Here is a 19,992-nt window from a genome sequence, read left to right as displayed (position 1 = left end):
AAGGGATAAAGGCTGAGGGTCTTCTAATATCTCATTAGTAAGAAAAGGATTTGGTTGCCCCAATGGTTGCTTCCGGCGATGGTTCAATAAGAGGGTCTCCCTATCCTCTGGGCTCCTGGCTGAGTCTTAACAATGTAGAAGAGTCTGGCACCAGATCCTAGTAAAGAGCAATCATAGAATTGTGGAGTTGGCAGGGGCCACCAGAGTCATCTAGTCCAGCCCCCTGCAATGCAGGAATCTTTTGCTTAGCTTGCTGCTCGAACCCACAACCCTGAAATTAAGAGAGTTCTCATACTCTACCAAATGAACTGTGTTTACATTGGTGTTTTTTTTAATTAATAAAATACTTTATTAAAAAACACAAAGAAACATTAACTTAAAACATATAATAATTTCGGTTTGTCTAATAATGTGTTGCATCCTTACTCCTATGCAACAAATGGAGTCAGAAGTCAGTGAACCCCCATAAAGCTACGCACAGGAGGACACACCAAATTTTACCTTCAGGCTGCTCTTCACCCCACTGAAGCAGAAACATCCTGCCCCCTTGAAAGATACCCCATCCTAGATGCCTTTGTTCTCCCCATGACCCTCCTGTTAGGGAGGCAAGCTCTACAGTGGAATACATACATAAGCAAGGCCAGTTGTCCACAGAGAACCGTTTCTCTTTACAGCAGGGACCACAACCCCCAGGGCTCTTTGACCATGTTGCTTCTGTGCTTCCGTGAGCAGGGCCCAGGAGCTGACCCTGAACTTCCAAGGGCACAGCTGTCCTGCCTGCCTTCAGGAGATGGCAAGTTGCCAGCGGCAAACTCAAAAGGGAAGGAGGGAAAGATCAATGTCTTCGGCAAGAGTGGGAGGCCATTGCAGGGTGTCACTGCCAGGGGAGTCCTCCCTTTGAGACTAACGACTGGTGCACCGCTCTGCTTCCTGGAGAAAATTCCCTGGTGCTTTTCTTTCATTTTACGTGGCTTCCGTACAAGCCCTCTGCCTTCCCGGCCAACTGGCAAGCCGGACTCGGGCCACAGGGGAAGTAGAGCAGAACCCTTTCCTCCTCTGCCCTGAATTGCACAACCAGCACACTGGAGCCTGGCCAGGCAGGGGCACTGGGGAAGAGCGTTTGCCAACCGAGCCACCCTCCGTACGCATACATTTAGGCACTGTTCCTTCTGCATATAAAACTCTTGCATCTGTCCAACTGCATCTTTGAGTGGTCCCTTGCCCACTGATGTCTTTTAAGGCATCTGATGAGAGGCCCAGCACAGTTGAAGCCATCCTTCAGTTACCGAGGCTCGCAAACAAAAGATTACAGACAGGCCACTAGCTTTCAAGCCTTTCCCACGGCATCATCGAACCATGGAACAGGGAAATGTGATCATCGTTATCAAGGCTTCACATTCCTAAAGCCACATGCCAACAATAGCCAATTCTCAGGGAGGGGGAAGCATCACATTTTGGTTGCCAAATGAATGATTAGTTCATAGGTGACCATGACGATGGCCGCGTTGGGGATCTGGCGGGTCAGATGAGTCAGGAGCCCACGGTAAAGAGCGCAGGGGCCCTCTTCTCGGACCACAAGCTGCAGAGTTTGCACAAGGGAGCGGTAACGCGAGCCCTCTTCTCTCAGCCGCGTCCGGATGACCTCTGCAGGGAGCAGGAAGGACAGAGAAAAGAGATTAGTTATCCAGTCCTCTGGAGAAAGCTCCTCCAGTTCTGGCCAGACAGGTTGGGGGGGGGAGAGCCTGGAACACAGAGCAGCTCACCGTGTGGGTAGGCAATACATGATGCACATGTTTTGGAAACGGCGGCTGCTGCCATCAGCCCAAGGAAGTCCTGGCTGCTTGGGGAAAAGACAGGAGTCGGAGTCAGGAACGACCGATGCTCTCTGAGTCGCTGCTTCAGGGCCTCGTAGATAACAAAATGGATGATGGTTTCAGAGACACCAGCGTATGAGGCAGTGATCCCACGGTAAAAGCCTCGCAGGCCCTCCGTGTGATAAATGCGCAAGGCGCATTGGAAGCCGCTGGTGCGCCGCTCGTCTTTGGCCCTGCAGAGAACAGAAAACGCAGTCGGGAACTGCTGAGCTCTACTCATTTAATGCACTAAACTGCATTAAAAGTGAAATGTGCCCTGGCAACTTGAATTCCGAGAAACTGAATTCCGCAACCTGTACAAATCGCAGAAATCAAGAGACACTGTGCATGTTCGTTGTTTCTTATTCTGCATGCTTGATTTGGCTTCTGGTCAGTGAGGGGGCAGGAGGATTATTGCCCCACCTTCTAACCATGTGAAATCTGACCCAGAACTCGTTTGGCTACTGCAACTTCAAAGAGATTGGGGGGGGGGACTACTCGGGTTCTTAGGCAGCAGAATTCTGTGCTCCGTGCCAAATTCTGAGCTTCGGTGGAATTGCAGCATACACCCAATTGCCCTCCTGCCGTTATGTTCAAGTGGCTTGTCTTGCCTACCAGTCTTCCATTATGTCCGGAATCAAATTCTGCCAGTCCCGGTGGCTCAAAACAATGTTATGAACTGGTAAGCAGCCAGGATTTCCTTACCTGGCTTCCAGCTGCATTCTGGTCTTCACCAGCCAGATGGGGTTTGTCAAAGTGGAAGAAGTGACTCCTGCAGGAAGGAGAAGGTACCAAGGTGAAACTTGTGCTTTGTGGGAGACATTTGCAATCTGTAGGGACCTGTTCTGAGGTTCTCTGGCATCTAATCCAAAGTTTTCATATCCAGCTGATCTCAATGGGATGAAATTACAAGCTTAACTGTTTCATAGATTTCAGTGGCGGCTGTGCAAGAGCTTAACTCAGACTGTGAGTTCTACCAATGGATTTTAGCTTTCATTCTGCCTTCCCCTTTGTCACTCTCCACCTCTGCCTGACCTCATTTCTTAGCACTTAAAACAGAAAAAAGGAGGCAATGGGCTGCTTCAAACCTGCAACATCCCCTTCACAGATGCAAGGAAGAAAATGCATTCACCCATACAGTGGTACCTCGGTTTTCGAACGTAATCCGTTCCGGAAGAACGTTTAAGTTCCGAAATGTTCGAAAACAAAAAACTCAGTAGGGAAGCCTCAAAACGGAAAACTCCATATGGAAGCTGCGTTTCCGGTTCGACTTCTGAGGCGCGTTCGAAAACCGAACCATTTACTTCTGGGTTTATGGCGTTCGAAAACTGAAATATTCGTCAATGGAGACGTTTGAAAACCGAGGTGCCACTGTATTATCAGGCATATATGAAGATGGTACGCATCCCTGCTTTGCCACATATATACAACCCGCTGCCAGCTGCAGCTTCCCAGCACCTGTAACCCCAGAATTTGAAGGTGTGCGGTTATGCCACTCATCTGAACTCCAGCTGAGGTCGCTGCAGCACACTGGGCAGAGAAGGGTGCAGCAGTGGCAAGGTTGGCACACTGCGGGATCTACCATGCCAACCATGCTGCTGCCACACTCCTCTCCATCCAGCTGTGCTGCAGTGACATAACCAGGAGGTCAGGTAAGCAGTGCTGCTCTGCCACACTGTCTGCTGCTGCATAGCACACATGCACAAATGTGTATCTAGGAGCCTTCCTTTACTCCTTGCTGCGGTAAATCATATTTATTTTTTAAAAAAACATTATCTTGACCTTTCTTCAAAGCTCGGAACACAACAGGTGAAATAACCCAAGGACACCCAAACAGATGTGCATTTTACCTGCACAGGCTGCCGAAAGCATGTGAACCTTCTTAGACTCTGGCGCAAACACCGTGTTGAGTTTCTCCTTGGCGCCCGAATAAGCAGCAAAATAAATGGCCCTGGAAAAGGGGAGGAAAAGGAGTTGAGTCCTTTTAAGCTACTTAACCCACAGAAGCAACAACAAGCAATCTGCTCTAGATTTGCCCAGCTAAGCCTGCGCTCTTGCCCAGATTCAGGGGGTTTAAAGGCTGAAAGCAGCTCTCGATTCCTTCTCATGTGAATGTGACGTCTGTGCTGCCCAGAAGTGCTCATTTGCATGCTTACTGTCTCTCCTCCGGATTCTGCTCTGTACGAACAATGATCTGCTGTTTACAGGAAAAGCATCGAAAAGGCTCAGAGGCCTAAAAAAACTAGACAAATGCATGACTCAAGTACCCCGTTGTTTGGTCACCCACCAGCAGACTGCACAACCCAAGGTCATGGGTCTCAGATGTGTCCCCCTTTAGCCCATATCGTGATATCGGTTTCATAGTTTTTGACCTGGCAATATATCATGAATCAGGGTGGGTGGGTGTGCACGCACTATGCAAAAATCACAATGCCGGAAAACCGTGAAGCCAGCCGATGCCTCTACATAGCTCCATCCTTATTTCAGACATCGCGATATATCACGATGTTTAGCTGGTGCTCTATCACGATGTTGAAAACCAGGTATCACCCAACCCTAGCAGGAGATTTCTGGACCCTTTTGAAGGTTCATTTCAATGAGAATCCCTGTGAAAGTTCCGCTTGGGGAACCAGGAACAGGAACCCTGCCCTTGTAAACAGGATTTTACCTGGAAGGTGCAACTCCGACTACATTGGGCCCCAGGCCTCGGAAGAGGGAGCGGATCCCTTCTTTCTCTAGGATGGTTCTGTGAAAGGAGAGAACGAACGAGAAGGTCAGTTTCCGCCCTCTGCCTCGGGGGGGGGGCAGGAAAAGCTGCTGCCGCCACCGCAAGCGGAGGTACAAAAGAAGGGAATCCCACAAGGATCCCCCACAGCTATTCCTGTCTCAGCCGCTCACCTCAAGAGCTGAAGAGCCCCTATGGAGGGCAGTCCGGGGCGGATCAGTGCTCCGTTCACCCCTTGCATCTGCACCGCAGGAAGGCACAGCGGCCTCACGGCCAGCGAGGAAGACTGCAGGCGGGTCTTCACCACCTCCAAAGGGCAGGTCAAGATGGCTCCAGCCGTGCCACCAAATCTGGGAAGAGGGAAGAGGAAATGCAGGGTCAGGGCAAGGTTCAGAGGCAGTGTTCAAAATGAGCCAGGCGCCTTTTGCACCTGACCATTTGCCACTTGCAATCAAGTGAAGACGACTGGGAATTCGAGAAAAGGGCAACAGAGATTTTAAGGAAGACTGGGAACCATTTAGGTTATACCTACAGAAACAAGGTAAAGATATGGACTCGCTATCAGGTTTTGACTAAACATTGACAATTAAAAAAATAACAACAACAACAGGAATTATAATGATGATGTGAAAAGGAGAAGAGTATAATAATAATAAATTTAAAGATCTTAAAATTAGGTAAAGGTACCCATGACCGTTAGGTCCAGTCGTGGACGACTGGGGTTGCACACTCATCTCGCTCTATAGGCCGAGGGGGCCGGCGTTTGTCCACAGACAGCTTCCGGGTCATGTGGCCAGCATGATCGCTTCTGGCGAACCAGAGCAGTGCACGGAAACACCGTTTACTTTCCCGCCGGAGTGGTACCTATTTATCTACTTGCACTTTGTGCTTTTGAACTGCTAGGTTGGCAGGAGCAGGGACCAAGCAACTGCAGCTCACCCCATCTCGGGGATTCAAACTGTCGACGTTCCGATCAACAACCCCTAGGCTCTGTGGTTTAGACCACAGCACCACCCGCGCCCCTATCTTAAAATTAAGATATATGCCTACATGAAGAGGTCATTCCTCAATGCTTCAAAGGCTCTTCGCAGCAGGAGTGCCCCCAAAGTCTCATGAGAAGGGGCTTCATTTGTCTATTAATATTTTCTTAACCTGCCCTTCCCCAGAAGGTCACAGGGCAACTGACATCAGTGGCAGTATAAGCAAATTATGATTCAAGCACGCAGTCCAAATTCTAAATGCTATCCACAAGAATCACCAAAACTGTCTGAAATTTCGTTATCAGTGTGAAGAATCTGTGCCCCTCTAGTTAATGTACATGTTAAACTAGACCAGGAGCCTGGGAGACGAAAAGTGGGGGCAATGTATGACCAGATAAAAACTGAAAAGACCTCAGATATTTTCAAATTGGGTTTGAAACGCTGCCTCTTTTGAAAGTCTTGCGCTCTCGAAGAAGGCCTTTGCTCTTTGAGTCATTGCCTTCAAGCTGTTAGAATCTTCGTGGGATATTATGGGAAGTTCTGTTTCTCTGCGGGGGGGGGCATCTCATATTTAGAAAATGTAAAAAGAAATATTGGAGTGGAAGATAGATCTCATTATTACAATGAAATTAAACTGTAGATTTTGAGCAAACGGTTCTGATGTCCAACTAAGAGGACGGCAAGGTCTATCAGGATGTGGTGGTGTTTGCTAAAGCCCCGAGGAAAGCAGAAAATCTTCGGGGGGGGGTCCATCATCCTAGCTCTGAGTTGCATCAGAATGGGCTGTATATTCACAGCCTAGTACAAATGCTTATAGTATTCTCTCAGTGCAGGAATAGAACACATATGGTTGCACAGTATAATTCTGTAATGAGGATCCAGAGGGGGCGGGGAGAGGTTTTCCAATCGATTTGCACGTTTGGGGAATGATTTGAGGTTTTCCATTTCAAAGATAGGAAAGAGTTGGGACAGATCAGGAATTATTATTATTATTATTATTATTATTATTATTATTATTAGACTGCTCTATACCCGGGTGTTTCACAACATAAAATCACAATATAAAATCGCAAAATGCATAATAAACTGGAAACAAGAACAACCCAATAACACCCCCCACCCCGCTGGCTAGGTTCAATTCTAATCCTTCTAACCTCCTTTGGGTAGGTTCGCAGGTATGGCAGGAGGAGATAGGATCTGCCCATGTGATGCCCATCTGGTGGAAACTCTAGCTCACGTGGCCCTTAAATGTAAAATGTATGATGATCTCCGCCAACAATTTTTAGACCATCTACATATTCCAACATGGAAACCAGAGACAGAAGTTATATGCTTCTTGTTACAGGGGAGAGACCAGGAGCTTACCAAGACAGTAGCTAAGTTCCTCTATTTGATTTTTTGTCACTGAAGTACGCTACAGGATCCTGCCCTTGCTGGAGACCCACAGAGATGAAATAGATTGCTCGCCTCTTCTTCCCTTTGGCAAATGACTGTACTGCTGAAATGGTGACGAGATTGCACTGGCCTATTTATTCTGAATGTTTGTAAGGTAAAGGTAAAGGGACCCCTGACCATTAGGTCCAGTCGTGGCCAACTCTGGGGTTGCGGCGCTCACCTCACTTTACTGGCCGAGGGAGCCGGCGTACAGCTTCCGGGTCACTTCTGGCGAACCAGAGCAGCGCACGGAAACACCGTTTACCTTCCCGCCAGAGCGATACCTATTTATCTACTTGCACTTTGATGTGCTTTCAAACTGCTAGGTTGGCAGGAGCAGGGACCGAGCAACGGGAGCTCACCCCGTCGCGGGGATTCGCACTGCCAACCTTCTGATCAGCAAGCCCTAGGCTCTGTGGTTTAACTCACAGCGCCACCTGCGTCCCTCTCTGAATGTTTGTAAGTGATGCCAATAAAGGTTTGATGATGATGAATAACCTCCCCCCACCCCCATAACACATTTAAAAAGGGTGTTGGGTGTCAAGAGGAATAGGAATCTTTTTTCCTCTTGAAGGCTGCATTCCATTGGGGGTTAATCTATACTAGGGAGCTGTGGGGCTGCTGTGCTAGCTATGTGCAGAGCCAGAGCCACAGAAACCGGCTCTGGATTAATGAATCCAGAATCAATCCATTTCCACCTCAGCCACCTGAGCTGAGAATTCCCAGCGTGAGGCTGGATTGCTCAGAAGCAATCTCTACTACATTGGACGAGGTTGCTCTCCAACATACAGAAGGATCTGTTCCTTTTGCCAGGCTCCAAAGATCGCCCCGTGCCCGCTGGCTGTGGCGACATGGGGAAGCCTCGCAGCAGAACGAAGCGTGTTGGGCAATGCCAGAATGCAAAGTTGAGACGTTTGGGCCACCTCCTCCCCTGTGGACTTTGGAGCCCTGCTCACAGCAGGCGGGAGCCAAGACGTCAGTGTGCTAATCATTGGCAAATCCAAAGGGTGTCTGTGTGACGCACTGCCAGCGCGCAGGGAGGAGAGGGAGAGCTGGAGGCGGCGGCGGGAGCTGCCCCAATTTGGCCGGGACGTGCTTTGCACTTTACGCAACCGGCCCCCTTGCTGGGACAGCCCTTAACTGACAGCAGCAGCCTGTGGTTTGGGTTTGACATTAGCTGAGTGAGCGAATCCTGGCGAGGTGAGAGGTTCTCGATTTACCGCTCCACATTCATGAAGGGTATTTGCCTTGGCGAAGTTTGCACTGGCAAGTGATGCAACAGAGCAGCTGTGGGTGTGTTCAAAGCCATTGCACACCTTTTCGACCCTGAACACAGGCTCCACGGGGATCCCTTGGAACAATCCAGTTCTCCCACCAGGGTGATTTTAACCTGGTGGCCACACCTCACTCTTCACATGCTCAGAGGCTTGCTTTAAAATGTCATTGCCGGGAAGAGTTTTTGAAGCACTGCGGAATGACCTCTTCGTGTAGGCAAGGGCTGTTGTTGTTTGCCTCTGAATAACCGTCCTGAGCCTCCTAACAGTTAGAAACTGGGAGTCAGTGGCTGAGATGAGATCACTAACCAGTAGCTGGATACCTTGAAACATCTGCCTATACATTCGCATTCTCACTAGCAGCAGACAAGCTTGTGTCTGGCCTGCAATACTTCAGGCAGCAAGCAGGCAGAGCTGACACGACTGGATGCTCTTCCATACAAAAGCAACAAAGCCTCTGCACCAATAACTAGATTATCAGGATGACACATTTTCCCTGACATGCTTGCTTTCTGCTTGCGGGGATAGCATTATTTTATTTTAAAGCAAGGAGAGCTCAACCTTGTGAACTCCCTACCTGCATCTGGGCACAACCTGTGCAGAAACAGGTTTACTATTTCGCTTGATTTTTGTGAGAACCAGGACTAGGACGTGTCCCCAATGCCAGAAAGAGGGTCTCCTAACTCCATCACCCCTTCCCCTCCCTCCTTTCTTTCATTTGAAAACCACCTGGAAACTCTGCCTAATATATAAATCTTTTAACTATAAGTACAGTGTGTACACCACTTACAATTCTTGCAAATAAATAAACGATACCACAGCGGGAAAACGGTTGCCTCCAAAAGGAGAAAATAACTAAGTACATTTTTTAAATGCACCATGGAAACTGTTTCCAATGGATACAGCAATTCCTGCAACAAGGCTGGCAGAAAGAAACCAATTATTTCTCCTTCCGTTCAGAGGCCTTGTTTGCCGAGAGAAGATGAAACATCTTTAGATGGCCTTTGCTGGCCCAACCCTGAGCCTCCCGTTCTTCTACCGTCGCAGAATATAGACAGATGACGATGAGAGAGACCTGGCCACGAACCAAAGACCTAACCAACTGTGTCTGTCTTCTGCTCAGCTTGCAGAGATGCTTCTCGCAAGCAAAGCCCCCTTTGCCATCTCAAGGGATGTGCGCATGCGCAGCTTGAGTTAGCAGAAGGGTAGCAGGTCAGAGAGGCTGGGTGTGAACAGCTGTTGGGCAGTTGGAAGGCTAGGCCAGGAATAACCTTCCAGAGTTGTTCTGAGGACGCCGTATGAAGGAGGACAACCGGGTTTTCAGAGTAAGCAGCGCAGCTGGTAGAGAAAAAGGAGTAGCCGAAATCCACTTGCTCCTGCTGTCCCTATTTGCCAGGCAGAACCCATTTTCTTGTACCCGGCCCCAGTAAGATGTTGTTCCCATTCTGCTTCAGAGGGATATTTTGGATATAGCCATTTAGAAGGTTGTGATAGTGTGCAGGGTCTCTGGAGACAAAGGGCCCATGCTTTTCCTGAAGATATAACCAGCTGGGAGTCGGCAGATTTCAAGAGAAGTTCCACTACTTTGGAAGAACGTGAGCTATGGCACTACCTTGGCAGGCAAAGCTGGCAAAAATTACCAAGGGTGGGGTTGTGGTTGGGTGGCACACAGGGTTTGAAATTAGCCAGTCACATTTCAACCACTTGCAACTAAGTGAAGATGCCTGGGTGCCAGGAGTGCCAACTTGGCCCCCTGACCATGGGTGCCATGCAGCATGCATGGCCCTGGCACTGAACTTTGTGGGTGCCCGGCCCCTTCAAGGGGGAATTTTGTGGGTGCTCGGGCACCCAGGGAGTTGGCACCTATGGTACCTGACATTTCCAACATTTGGGGATCATTGGATCTGGACTGTTTTCACACACAAATACTCCATCCTGTAGAATTCTATCACTTACATTTCATCTGCACAATCGGAATGAATTTCTGGAACCAAATTCCTTTTTTCTGTGAAGCCTGAGCGGTCACCACTAACAAAAAGAGGTCGGAATGGGCCAATATATATATGGACTGTCGTTGGATCAAGTGACTTTTCTTCTTTTAAGTTCTCAAAGCTCTTAACCTAGCTCAAGGTTGTCAACTGAACCAGTCAGATGAATGAATCACAGTCAGTCCATCATTTGAAAAATAAGACTTTAGAGTCGTCTTGCCCCAAAATGGCAACCGGACTTTCAACTGGAACCTTGGTTTAAGGGGGCCATTTGGCTCCTAGCCAAATGAGTTTCTAACACTGCGCCAGAGGGTGGGTTTCACGGGATCCCTCCTCCCCCTCTTTTCCAGCAGGGCAGAGGAAAAGATGAAAGATTGTAATTTACTGTTCAATATTAAATTGCCTCCCCTTACCAGCAACGGTGGCTAACTGGCTCTTTTTGCTTTAAAATAAAAACAGCTGCGTTAAGCATGTTTTTAAAGAACTTAATGTGCAGTTTGACCCTGAATGTAGTCCACCTGCTGGGGGAAAAACAACAACCCAGCACTATGCATTCCCAGGTGTGAACACTACAGATTTAAGACATGCCCTCTAGAATACCCTTTTCAGAGGTAGATACCACTGCCTGAGTGTATTCATAAGAGCACAGCCTCAGAGGAACCGCATAGTCAAACTCTCATAAACACAACGGGAACGGCAAGATATTACACGTTTCAGTTAATACAGTTGTATCAGTTAATACAACAAATAGCACCTGGCTTCCCAGAGGCTTCTGCCTCCACTTAAGGGGAAGAACAGATGAAGGCAAGAACCCCAGAGCTTCCCCAGGGCTGAGTACTCAAACAACAGCAGCACCACATCAACATACTAAAATCCTGCGCTCAGATCCTGTACAGTCATATCTCAGGTTACAGACGCTTCGGGTTGCGTTTTTTCGGGTTGTGGACTGCCGAAACCCGGAAGTACCAGAACGGGTTACTTCCGGGTTTCGGTGGTCGCGCATGCGCAGAAACGCTACATCGTGCTTTGCGCATGCGCAGAAGCGCCGAATTGCAACCTGTGTGTGCGCAGACACGGGTTGCGAACGTGCATCCCGCACAGATCACGTTCGCAACCTGAGCGTCCACTGTACTCAGAAAGCTGAATTCTGCGACTTACATAGGCATTTAAACACTCATCATCTCAACCGTGGGAGAAGTTGAATCGAACCTGCCCGGTCCATCTCCTCCATCCCATCACCAGGCCAAGCTCAGCAGACCTCTGTGACTGCCAGCCTCAGTGAAGGATGGGTGCTGGATAATGTGAACAATTTTATGGGTACAGTAATAGATAAACCCCGTTATTAATGCAGTTGTTGGCATCTTTCTGTCTTGAGAGACAATGGAGTGTGCCTCCAGGGTGAAGCTGAACAGCAGCACCAAAGTGACCTCCCTGAGGCGTAAGCCTGGGCAGTGTGCTCCTTGCTCACGGGAATCAAGAGTAGTAATATGTTTGGCACCAGCTTGGCTGGAGGAGTTGCCAGAGGGAGGTGTACAAGGCACCATTCAATCGTCTGGGGGACTCCACTCCAATGTTACCCCCATTAACTTTGCTCCCTCCCTCTGATCCTGCTAGCTTAGGCTCCTTGTGTTAGTGCACCCTCAGTTTATTTTTAAGAAGCTTGCACAGAGGAGCCAATTGCTGCTTTGCAGGTCCTCAAAGAGTGCAACTCATGTGGCTATTTTTGCTTGTTGTTTTTTAATTAGTCCATGCAGTATTTTAAAATATCACTTTTTTGTAAACCATATGCACTGACGGGTGGCTCTATAAATAATCAATTACACGACTTAAAAACTTGTTGGGTTTTTTTGCACAAATGCAAAGTGCTTCCTGGCAAGCATGCATAGGACTGTTTATTCAGGCAGGTCACTTACCGTATTTTTTGCACCGTAACACTCACTTTTTTCCTCCTAGAAAGTAAGGGGAAATGTCTGTGCGTGTTATGGAGCGAATGCCTGCGGGTGGCGGGGGGATATGCTGCAGTCGTGAGCAGAGGATCCATGGTTCCCCTTCCTTCCCTCTTCTGTGGTTACAAAGCATGGATCCACATGGATCCTCAAGATTTTTGCATTGGGCTACTCCAAACTCACTGTCAGATCACATGTCTGTGGCCACAGCATGAACCACAAAAATCATATATCCACTATTTCGTTTAGAATATTTTTTTCTTGTTTTCCTCCTCTAAAAACTACGTGCGTGTTATGGTCTGGTGCGTGTTATAGAGCGAAAAATACGGTATTCCATCAGCCTCAGGTTCTCATCAGCATTAAAGGTAAAGGTTCCCCTGCCCGTACGGGCCAGTCTTGACAGACTCTGGGGTTGTGCGCCCCTCTCACTTAAGAGGCCAGGGGCCAGCGCTGTCCGGAGACACTTCCGGGTCACGTGGCCAGCGTGACAAGCTGCATCTGGCGAGCCAGCGCAGCACACGGAAACGCCGTTTACCTTCCCGCTATAAAGCGGTCCCTATTTATCTACTTGCACCTGGGGGTGTTTTCGAACTGCTAGGTTGGCAGGCGCTGGGACCGAGCAGCGGGAGCGCACCCCGCTGCGGGGATTCGAACCGCCGACCTTTCGATCGGCAAGCCCTAGGCGCTGAGGCTTTTACACACAGCGCCACCCGCGTCCCACAGTACTACAACAGTAGTAATACTGGTAGCTGTTGTAAAGATGACTGGGAATCGTACAGGTCACACTGAATGGGTGATAAGTTTCCCCACGTGGATAGGCTTGCAGATCATTTCATGCAGTCCTCGCACAACTGGAGTGTGCGGAATTCATGGTGCAATGGCTCAGGAAGAGAAGGTGACCACAAATGGGCCCAAGATAGCAACTGACAGTGAACCAAGAAAAGCAGAGGCATCCGACACCTCTGACATTTTCTCTTCCTTCTGGCACACAATCCTGACACATTCCTCCTACCCCATTCCTCCCACAAGAAGGAGCGCTACTACACACTGACTTCCACACGTGAGCCGGCCTCACTCCTTTAGAGTCTGGGCACTAGGCTGTCTTTTTGCTGGAAACACAGCTGGACAATTCAGTTGGCTGCAGCGCAGCGCAGACAAGGCCGAGGTTGCAGGTTCGATCCCCGTAAGGGTCAGCTGCATATTCCTGCATTGCAGGGCGTGGGGACTGGATGATCCTCAGGATCCCTCCCAACTGCATGTTTCTACGAGATGACTATGGCTGGCAGCTGCCATTCCGGCGCATTCCCAACCCTGCAACTCGAAATCTCTTCACCCACAATTATTATTATTATTGCAAACTTCTCTTTTCCAAAACAGAAAGGAGAAAACATTTCATACTATAAAAGCAAACTATTTTCGGAACTTTATGGCAACAAGGAACTTGTCGAAAACGGTGCCCCTCCAAGGTCAGTCGTGCGCCTCTCTAAGGTCGGCGTCCTAGGCTTGGACGCCATGGGCACGCGGCGGATCCGACCCTGCCGGAGCGCTCCGCCGTCGCCGCCCGTTCCCCTTGGCAGCAAATCCCGCGGACCCGATTACGAGCAGACGCGCCTGGGACGCGCACCAGAAGCTCCCTCGCGGCTACTCACCCGCCGGCAGCGAGGTGCAGCGCGGTGCTCCGTCGGGGCATCCTTCCTCTGTGCCGCGCAACGCCGCGCCTTCTCTTCCGTGCGCGCCGTCGAGAACCAGGCACGCCGATCTTTGCGCACAGGCGATCCCGTGAGCGCTCCGAGGCGGGTGCCGCGTGCTTTGCGCCCTCCGGCTTCCGGCTGAGTCCCGAGCAGCTCCGCCCTCGTGCCCGGCCCCCCGAAACCCCACTCCGCCCTCTCGCCGCCGCTTGCTCCGCCTCCGATCACAGCCGAATTGCTCCGGTTTCCCGAAGCCCTGGCTGGGTATGAGACGCCCAGAGCTTGGCTGGCTTCGGAGAAGTGCCAGGGGGGTCGCAGGTCTACTTGAAATGCCGCCCTCTCTGACGCAACTCTGCAAACTAAGTTGCATTATTCACTTTTTTGGTGCACCGCCCGGGAATCTTTTGCTGACGGCGGGCAGGGAAGAAATGTACGTAGCCAGCAAATCATTAGCTCTGCCTTTTTTTTTCCTTTTTAAAAAACAGTGATTTTGTACCCTAACCAGATCTTCCACTTGTCCCCATTTTTCAGAAGTCTTCCCCGTTTCTGATTTGATCCAGGAAAGTCCCCACTTTAACTTAGGACGTCCTCTGCAAGCAGGAGGCGCTGCTGGTCTCCTCACATCCTGTTCCTGATGCAGATCTTCCTCAGCCCTTTTCCCAGGGGAGTGAAGCTCCTTTTTGTGGTTCTAAGATGTCTTGAAAAGCATCTTAAAAAGCAGAGACATCACCTTGCCAACAAAGGTCCGTATAGTTCAAACTATGGTTCTCCCAGTAGTGATGTATGGAAGTGAGAGCTGGACCATAAAGAAGGCTGATCGCCAAAGAATGGATGCTTTTGAATTCTGGTGCTGGAAGAGACTCTTGAGAGTCCCATGGACTGCAAGAAGATCCAACCTCTCCATTCTGAAGGAAATCAGCCCTGAGTGCTCACTGGAAGGACAGATCCTGAAGCTGAGGCTCCAAGACTTTGGCCACCTCAGGAGAAGAGAAGACTCCCTGGAAAAGACCCTGATGTTAGGAAAGATGGAGGGCACCAGGAGAAGGGGACGACAGAGGACGAGATGGTTGGGCAGTGTTCTCGAAGCTACAAACATGAATCTGACCAAACTGCAGGAGGCAGTGGAAGACAGGAGTGCCTGGCGTGCTCTGGTCCAGGGGGTCACGAAGAGTGGGACACGACTAAACAACAACAACAAGATGTCTTGGGCTGCTGAACATTATAGTGCTGGGATGGCTCTGAGCCCAGCCACTGAAGTGTGCATAAGTGTCACATATTCAAGTGAAACTGCTCCTGCAAATGCAGAGGAATCTATTTGTTTCAGAACTACACTGTGGAGCAAGAGAAGTTGACTTAGCTGGTTGGTTAACTATTATTTCGGAATCTTAATTTAAAAAAAATAAAAATGAAACACCCTGCCCTCTAGTGGCCACTGGTCACATTCAAACTACTGTACACTGGAAAGAATATGGGATGTCATGTTCGGAAACTACCGTATTTTTCGCTCTATAACACGCACCAGACCATAACACGCACGTAGTTTTTAGAGGAGGAAAACAAGAAAAAAATATTCTAAACGAAATAGTGGATATATGATTTTTGTGGTTCATGCTGTGGCCACAGACATGTGATCTGACAGTGAGTTTGGAGTAGCCCAATGCAAAAATCCTGAGGATCCATGTGGATCCATGCTTTGTAACCACAGAAGAGGGAAGGAAGGGGAACCATGGATCCTCTGCTCACGACTGCAGCATATCCCCCCGCCACCCGCAGGCATTCGCTCCATAACACGCACAGACATTTCCCCTTACTTTCTAGGAGGAAAAAAGTGAGTGTTATGGTGCAAAAAATACGGTACCTGCCATCTGGGTTGGCAGAAATTACGAGGGGAAACCAACCATTAAAGTCTCCCTTCCTCCCCCAGTGAAGAGCGGCTAGTAATTAAAAAGAAGGCAGAAGCCACAGGGAGGACACTCTGCTGAATGAGATTTCATTCTGAGTATCAAAAGTTATTGGCCCTGGTGTATGGCAATGTCAGATAACAGAGTCCTGTAGAAGCACCACTTTAGTTCCAGCAGAATGGGGGGGGGGGTTGTAGCACCTCAGTAGTGCAAACATGGAAATGTCCCTTCTCTGTTTCTCTATAAGCAAACATTCCAAGATATAGCATGAAATGGGCTTAGATAGACCTCCCAAAGATTTTTTCTCATTGAATGAAATGGACTTCTGTAGATTAATCTGACCAAGGACTGTTGGTTTAACTCAGGGTTTCCCAAGCTTGGGTCTCCAGCTGCTTTTGGACTACAATTCCCATCATGCCTGACCAGGGACAGATTTAGGTTTGATGAGACCCTGAACTACAGTGGTACCTCAGGTTAAGTACTTAATTCGTTCCGGAGGTCCATTCTTAACCTGAAACTGTTCTTAACCTGAAGCACCACTTTAGCTAATGGGGCCTCCTGCTGCCGCCGCGCCGCCAGAGCCCGATTTCTGTTCTTATCCTGAAGCAAAGTTCTTAACCTGAAGCACTATTTCTGGTTTAGTGGAGCATGTAACCTGAAGCGTATGTAACCTGAAGCGTATGTAACCCAAGGTACCACTGTACTGAAGGTAATGGGGCCCTTTATGTGCCCAGTTGTCCTTTGTCAACAACAAATTGTTGCTGTTTTTTGTGATATTTTAGGGAGCAGGCTAGCAGGCAGGGCCCATTACTTACATCATAGGAGCCTACACAACACAAAACATTGTTGCTGTACGTAGGTTTTATTTTATTTGTTTTTTATCTTATATTTTGGAAATGTACATCCAGGTGTTTTTTTCCTTAAAATGTTTTGTGGGGCCCCAAGAGAGTGGGGCCCTAAGCTATAGCTTGTTTAGCTTATATCTAAATCCGGCACTGTCCCTGACCACTGGTCCTGTTAGCTAGGGATGATGGGATATAGTCCAAAAACAGCTGGAGACCCAAGTTTGGGAAACCCTAGTTAACTCTTCCACGCTTAAAAAGTTTGCTCTTTTTCTAGCTCAGAAGGCTGATCCCAGGTTTGCTAGACTTGCTGAGTCTTCTGCCCAGGGCCAGTCTCCCTGTGAGGCAAAGTGAGGCGACCACCTCAGGCATCAGGATACTCAAGAGCCGCAGATCCCAGTATCAATCTTTCTTCCTGTCTTGATCCTGGTGTAGATCTTCACTCACCCCCTTCTTCCCTGGCAGGGAGGGTGCACCATTTTGGGGTTTGCCGCAAGTGCCAAAACACCTTAGGCTGACCCAGCTTTTACCACTGGACTGTTTATATCTGCCTACGCATTTTGTACCAGCTGATCCGGCAAAGTCTTTATTTCTAGCTGGCTGGATTTGCCCTCTCCCTCTAGTCCAGTCTGACTAGGTTGTACTTTGTTCTCCAGAACAGATTAACATGCCTGGTTCGTCTGTCGGTAGTGAAATGTGGCCCCTTTGAATCTTCTGTGGGCATCTCCCGGCCGCTTGGTTCACAACGAGGTCCCTGTCTCACAGTTAGTCCCAATTACTGGTCTTCCCCAGGCTGGTGCCCTGCAGCCCTTTAGGCAATGCAAGAGGGAATCTGCTCATATCTCTCTGGTACAGTTCTCCTTGGGAAGCACTTCCTTTTAAAGGGGGCTTTTTAAGAGGTCTAAAAGGAAGCTTCTCCACTATAAGTGTTTGTGCCTCAAGTTACCAACCTCTGCCTGTACTTCTCTTAAGATGATACAGGCCTGTGTCACATGGCAAGACCCTTATTTACAGTAGCGCCCCCTCTAAAGTACCATTCCTTCCAACATTTCTCTACTGAAAATAGGGACATCCTATTCCATCATCATCATACTATTTACACCGCTTGTTATCATCCGCCTGTTCTGCCATTGAGGACTTCTTTGAAGACACTCGAACTCAGGACGCAAGGGAGAAACGTGCTAGGAGGAAGGCACACTTGGCAAATCCATGCCGTGATCAACTCCCGCCCGGGAACCAATGTCCCCACTGTGGAAGGACGTGTGGAGCCAGAATTGGCCTCCACAGTCACTTACCGACTCATTGTTAACACCGTGTTTATGGAAGACAATCTTACTCGGCTACTAGTGATCACAGAAGAAGAAGACGAAGACGAAGAAGAAAAAGGCTATTTACACCCTACCCATCTGATTGGGTTTCCCCAGCCACTCTGAGCAGTTTAATAATAATAATAATAATAATAATAATAATAATAATGATGTATTATTATTTATACCCCGCCCATTCGGCTGGGTTTCCCCAGCCACTGTGGGCAACTCCCAACAGACTAAAAACAGAATAAAACATCAAACATTAAAAACTTTCCTAAACAGGGCTGCCTTCAGATGTCTTCTAAAAGTCAGAGAGTTGTTTATTTCCTTGACATCTGATAGGAGGGCGTTCCACAGGGCGGGTGCTGCCTCCGAGAAGGCCCTCTGCCTGGTTCTCTGTAACCTCACATCTCGCAGTGATGGAAACATAATAAAACATGTTTTAAAACTTCCCCATACAGGGCTGCCTTCAGATGTCTTCTAGAGGGTGTGTAGTTACTTATCTCCTTGGCTCGTGGGTCCATACCCTTTAACATTTATCTGATGAAAATAGGGATTCCCCCCCCCCCCCCGAATACTGGAGATTCCAGTATTCCTGCTGGGATGAAGTTGTTTTAGTGCAAATATGTTGTGGTATAACAGTGGGATTTTATATAAATGCTAGAGCCCCATCAGATGAAGCTGAAGAATGGTGTGAGCTATGAGCAGGAAAATGCCTGGCTCCAATTTCATCCAACTTCACTCCCTGATAGGGTGATTTCTGGTATGGCAACCCATCGTTCTCTCAGCTCCTTCCTATAAATATACCCACCGTACAATATTGGCATACCTGAATGTGCTATTGTACCACAATTACGTATGTGAAGAGCTTTGAGCTCCTAACAGTTTCTTTATTATCAGTTACTGCAGCACCGGAACATCAGAAACGGCCTTTTACTGAGTCAGAACGTTGGTACATCTAACTCAGTACAGGACGTGGGTGGTGCTGTGGGTTAAACCACAGAGCCTAGGACTTGCCGATCAGAAGGTCAGCGGTTCGAATCCCCATGGCGGGGTGAGCTCCCGTTGCTCGGTCCCTGCTCATGCCAACCTAGCAGTTCGAAAGCACAAAGTGCAAGTAGATAAATAGATACCGCTCCAGCGGGAAGGTAAATGGCGTTTCCGTGCGCTGCTCTGGTTCGCCAGAAGTGGCTTAGTCATGCTGGCCACATGACCTGGAAGCTGTACTCCGGCTCCCTCGGCCAGTAAAGCGAGATGAGCGCCGCAACCCCAGAGTTGGTCACGACTGGACCTAATGGTTAGGGGTCCCTTTACCTTTACCTTTAACTCAGTACAGTCAGCTCTGACTAGTAACAGTTCTCTAGAATTGCAGACATACATCTTGCCCAGCACAGCCTAGATCTTCCGTATATCCGTGAGCCCTGGCCTTCTCCCAAAAGCATGCAATATGTGGGACTGCCTTTGAAAATAGTCCAGGAATAGAAACTTCAGTTGGTCCCTGACTGAGCAGCAAGCTTTTTAATTGGGACTGGCTGATGGAATCCCAAGACACCAGTTATTTTCCACCTGCCTTGGCTGCTTCTCCATTTTTGGCCCAAGTCAAAGCGCTCGTCTTAACCTCTAAAGCCATTCCTGGTTTGGGGTTGTGTGACCAGTTGTCTATGCACTGGTAGCTTCAAGTCTTTTGAGACTGGCCGGCAGCTAATGCAGAACACAGCAGCTAGGGGGCTTGTGGGGGCAAACTATCGTCAGCATATTGTTTATATATTTGCATATTGTTTGCAGTATTTGTACCGGCTGCAAATCTGCTACTGAGTCAAGTTCTAGGTTTTTGGTGCTAACTTATAGGGGACCCCTGACCATTAGGTCCAGTCGCGAACAACTCTGGGGTTGCGGCGCTCATCTCGCTTTATTGGCCGAGGGAGCCGGCGTACAGCTTCCGGGTCATGTGGCCAGCATGACTAAGCCGCTTCTGGCGAACCAGAGCAGCGCATGGAAACGCCGTTCACCTTCCCACCGGAGCGGTACCTATTTGTCTACTTGCACTTTGA

General features: G+C 48.8%; 1 protein-coding gene across 1 annotated transcript; it reads right to left on the bottom strand.

The window, feature by feature from the left end:
• Positions 1-961: 961 nt before the first annotated feature.
• On the bottom strand, positions 962-13,910 carry LOC128404597 (solute carrier family 25 member 36-A-like). The gene is made up of 7 exons (XM_053370292.1): positions 13,850-13,910; positions 4,752-4,928; positions 4,522-4,599; positions 3,704-3,804; positions 2,559-2,625; positions 1,764-2,047; positions 962-1,644 (listed from the first exon to the last, which is right to left on the bottom strand). The coding sequence occupies exons 1-7, from the start codon at positions 13,888-13,890 to the stop codon at positions 1,448-1,450; spliced, it is 945 nt and encodes a 314-aa protein (XP_053226267.1). The 5' UTR covers positions 13,891-13,910; the 3' UTR covers positions 962-1,447.
• Between the last annotated feature and the right edge of the window lie 6,082 nt (positions 13,911-19,992).

Source organism: Podarcis raffonei, chromosome 17 (genome assembly GCF_027172205.1).
Source record: "Podarcis raffonei isolate rPodRaf1 chromosome 17, rPodRaf1.pri, whole genome shotgun sequence".
NCBI lineage: Eukaryota > Metazoa > Chordata > Lepidosauria > Squamata > Lacertidae > Podarcis > Podarcis raffonei.
The sequence above is the reverse complement of the archived record's forward strand: the minus strand, read 5'-3'. Positions and strand labels throughout refer to the sequence as shown.

What these genes read in the sequence shown, in the direction of transcription:
- LOC128404597 (XM_053370292.1), bottom strand. Translation starts at nt 13,890, where the DNA reads ATGCCCCGACGGAGCACCGCGCTGCACCTCGCTGCCGGCGG. An exon ending in CTGCACCTCGCTGCCGGCGG is followed by an intron (nt 4,929 to 13,849) that starts GTGAGTAGCCGC and finishes CCCTCTTCCCAG; the next exon opens with ATTTGGTGGCACGGCTGGAG. An exon ending in GTCGGAGTTGCACCTTCCAG is followed by an intron (nt 3,805 to 4,521) that starts GTAAAATCCTGT and finishes CCCCTTTTCCAG; the next exon opens with GGCCATTTATTTTGCTGCTT.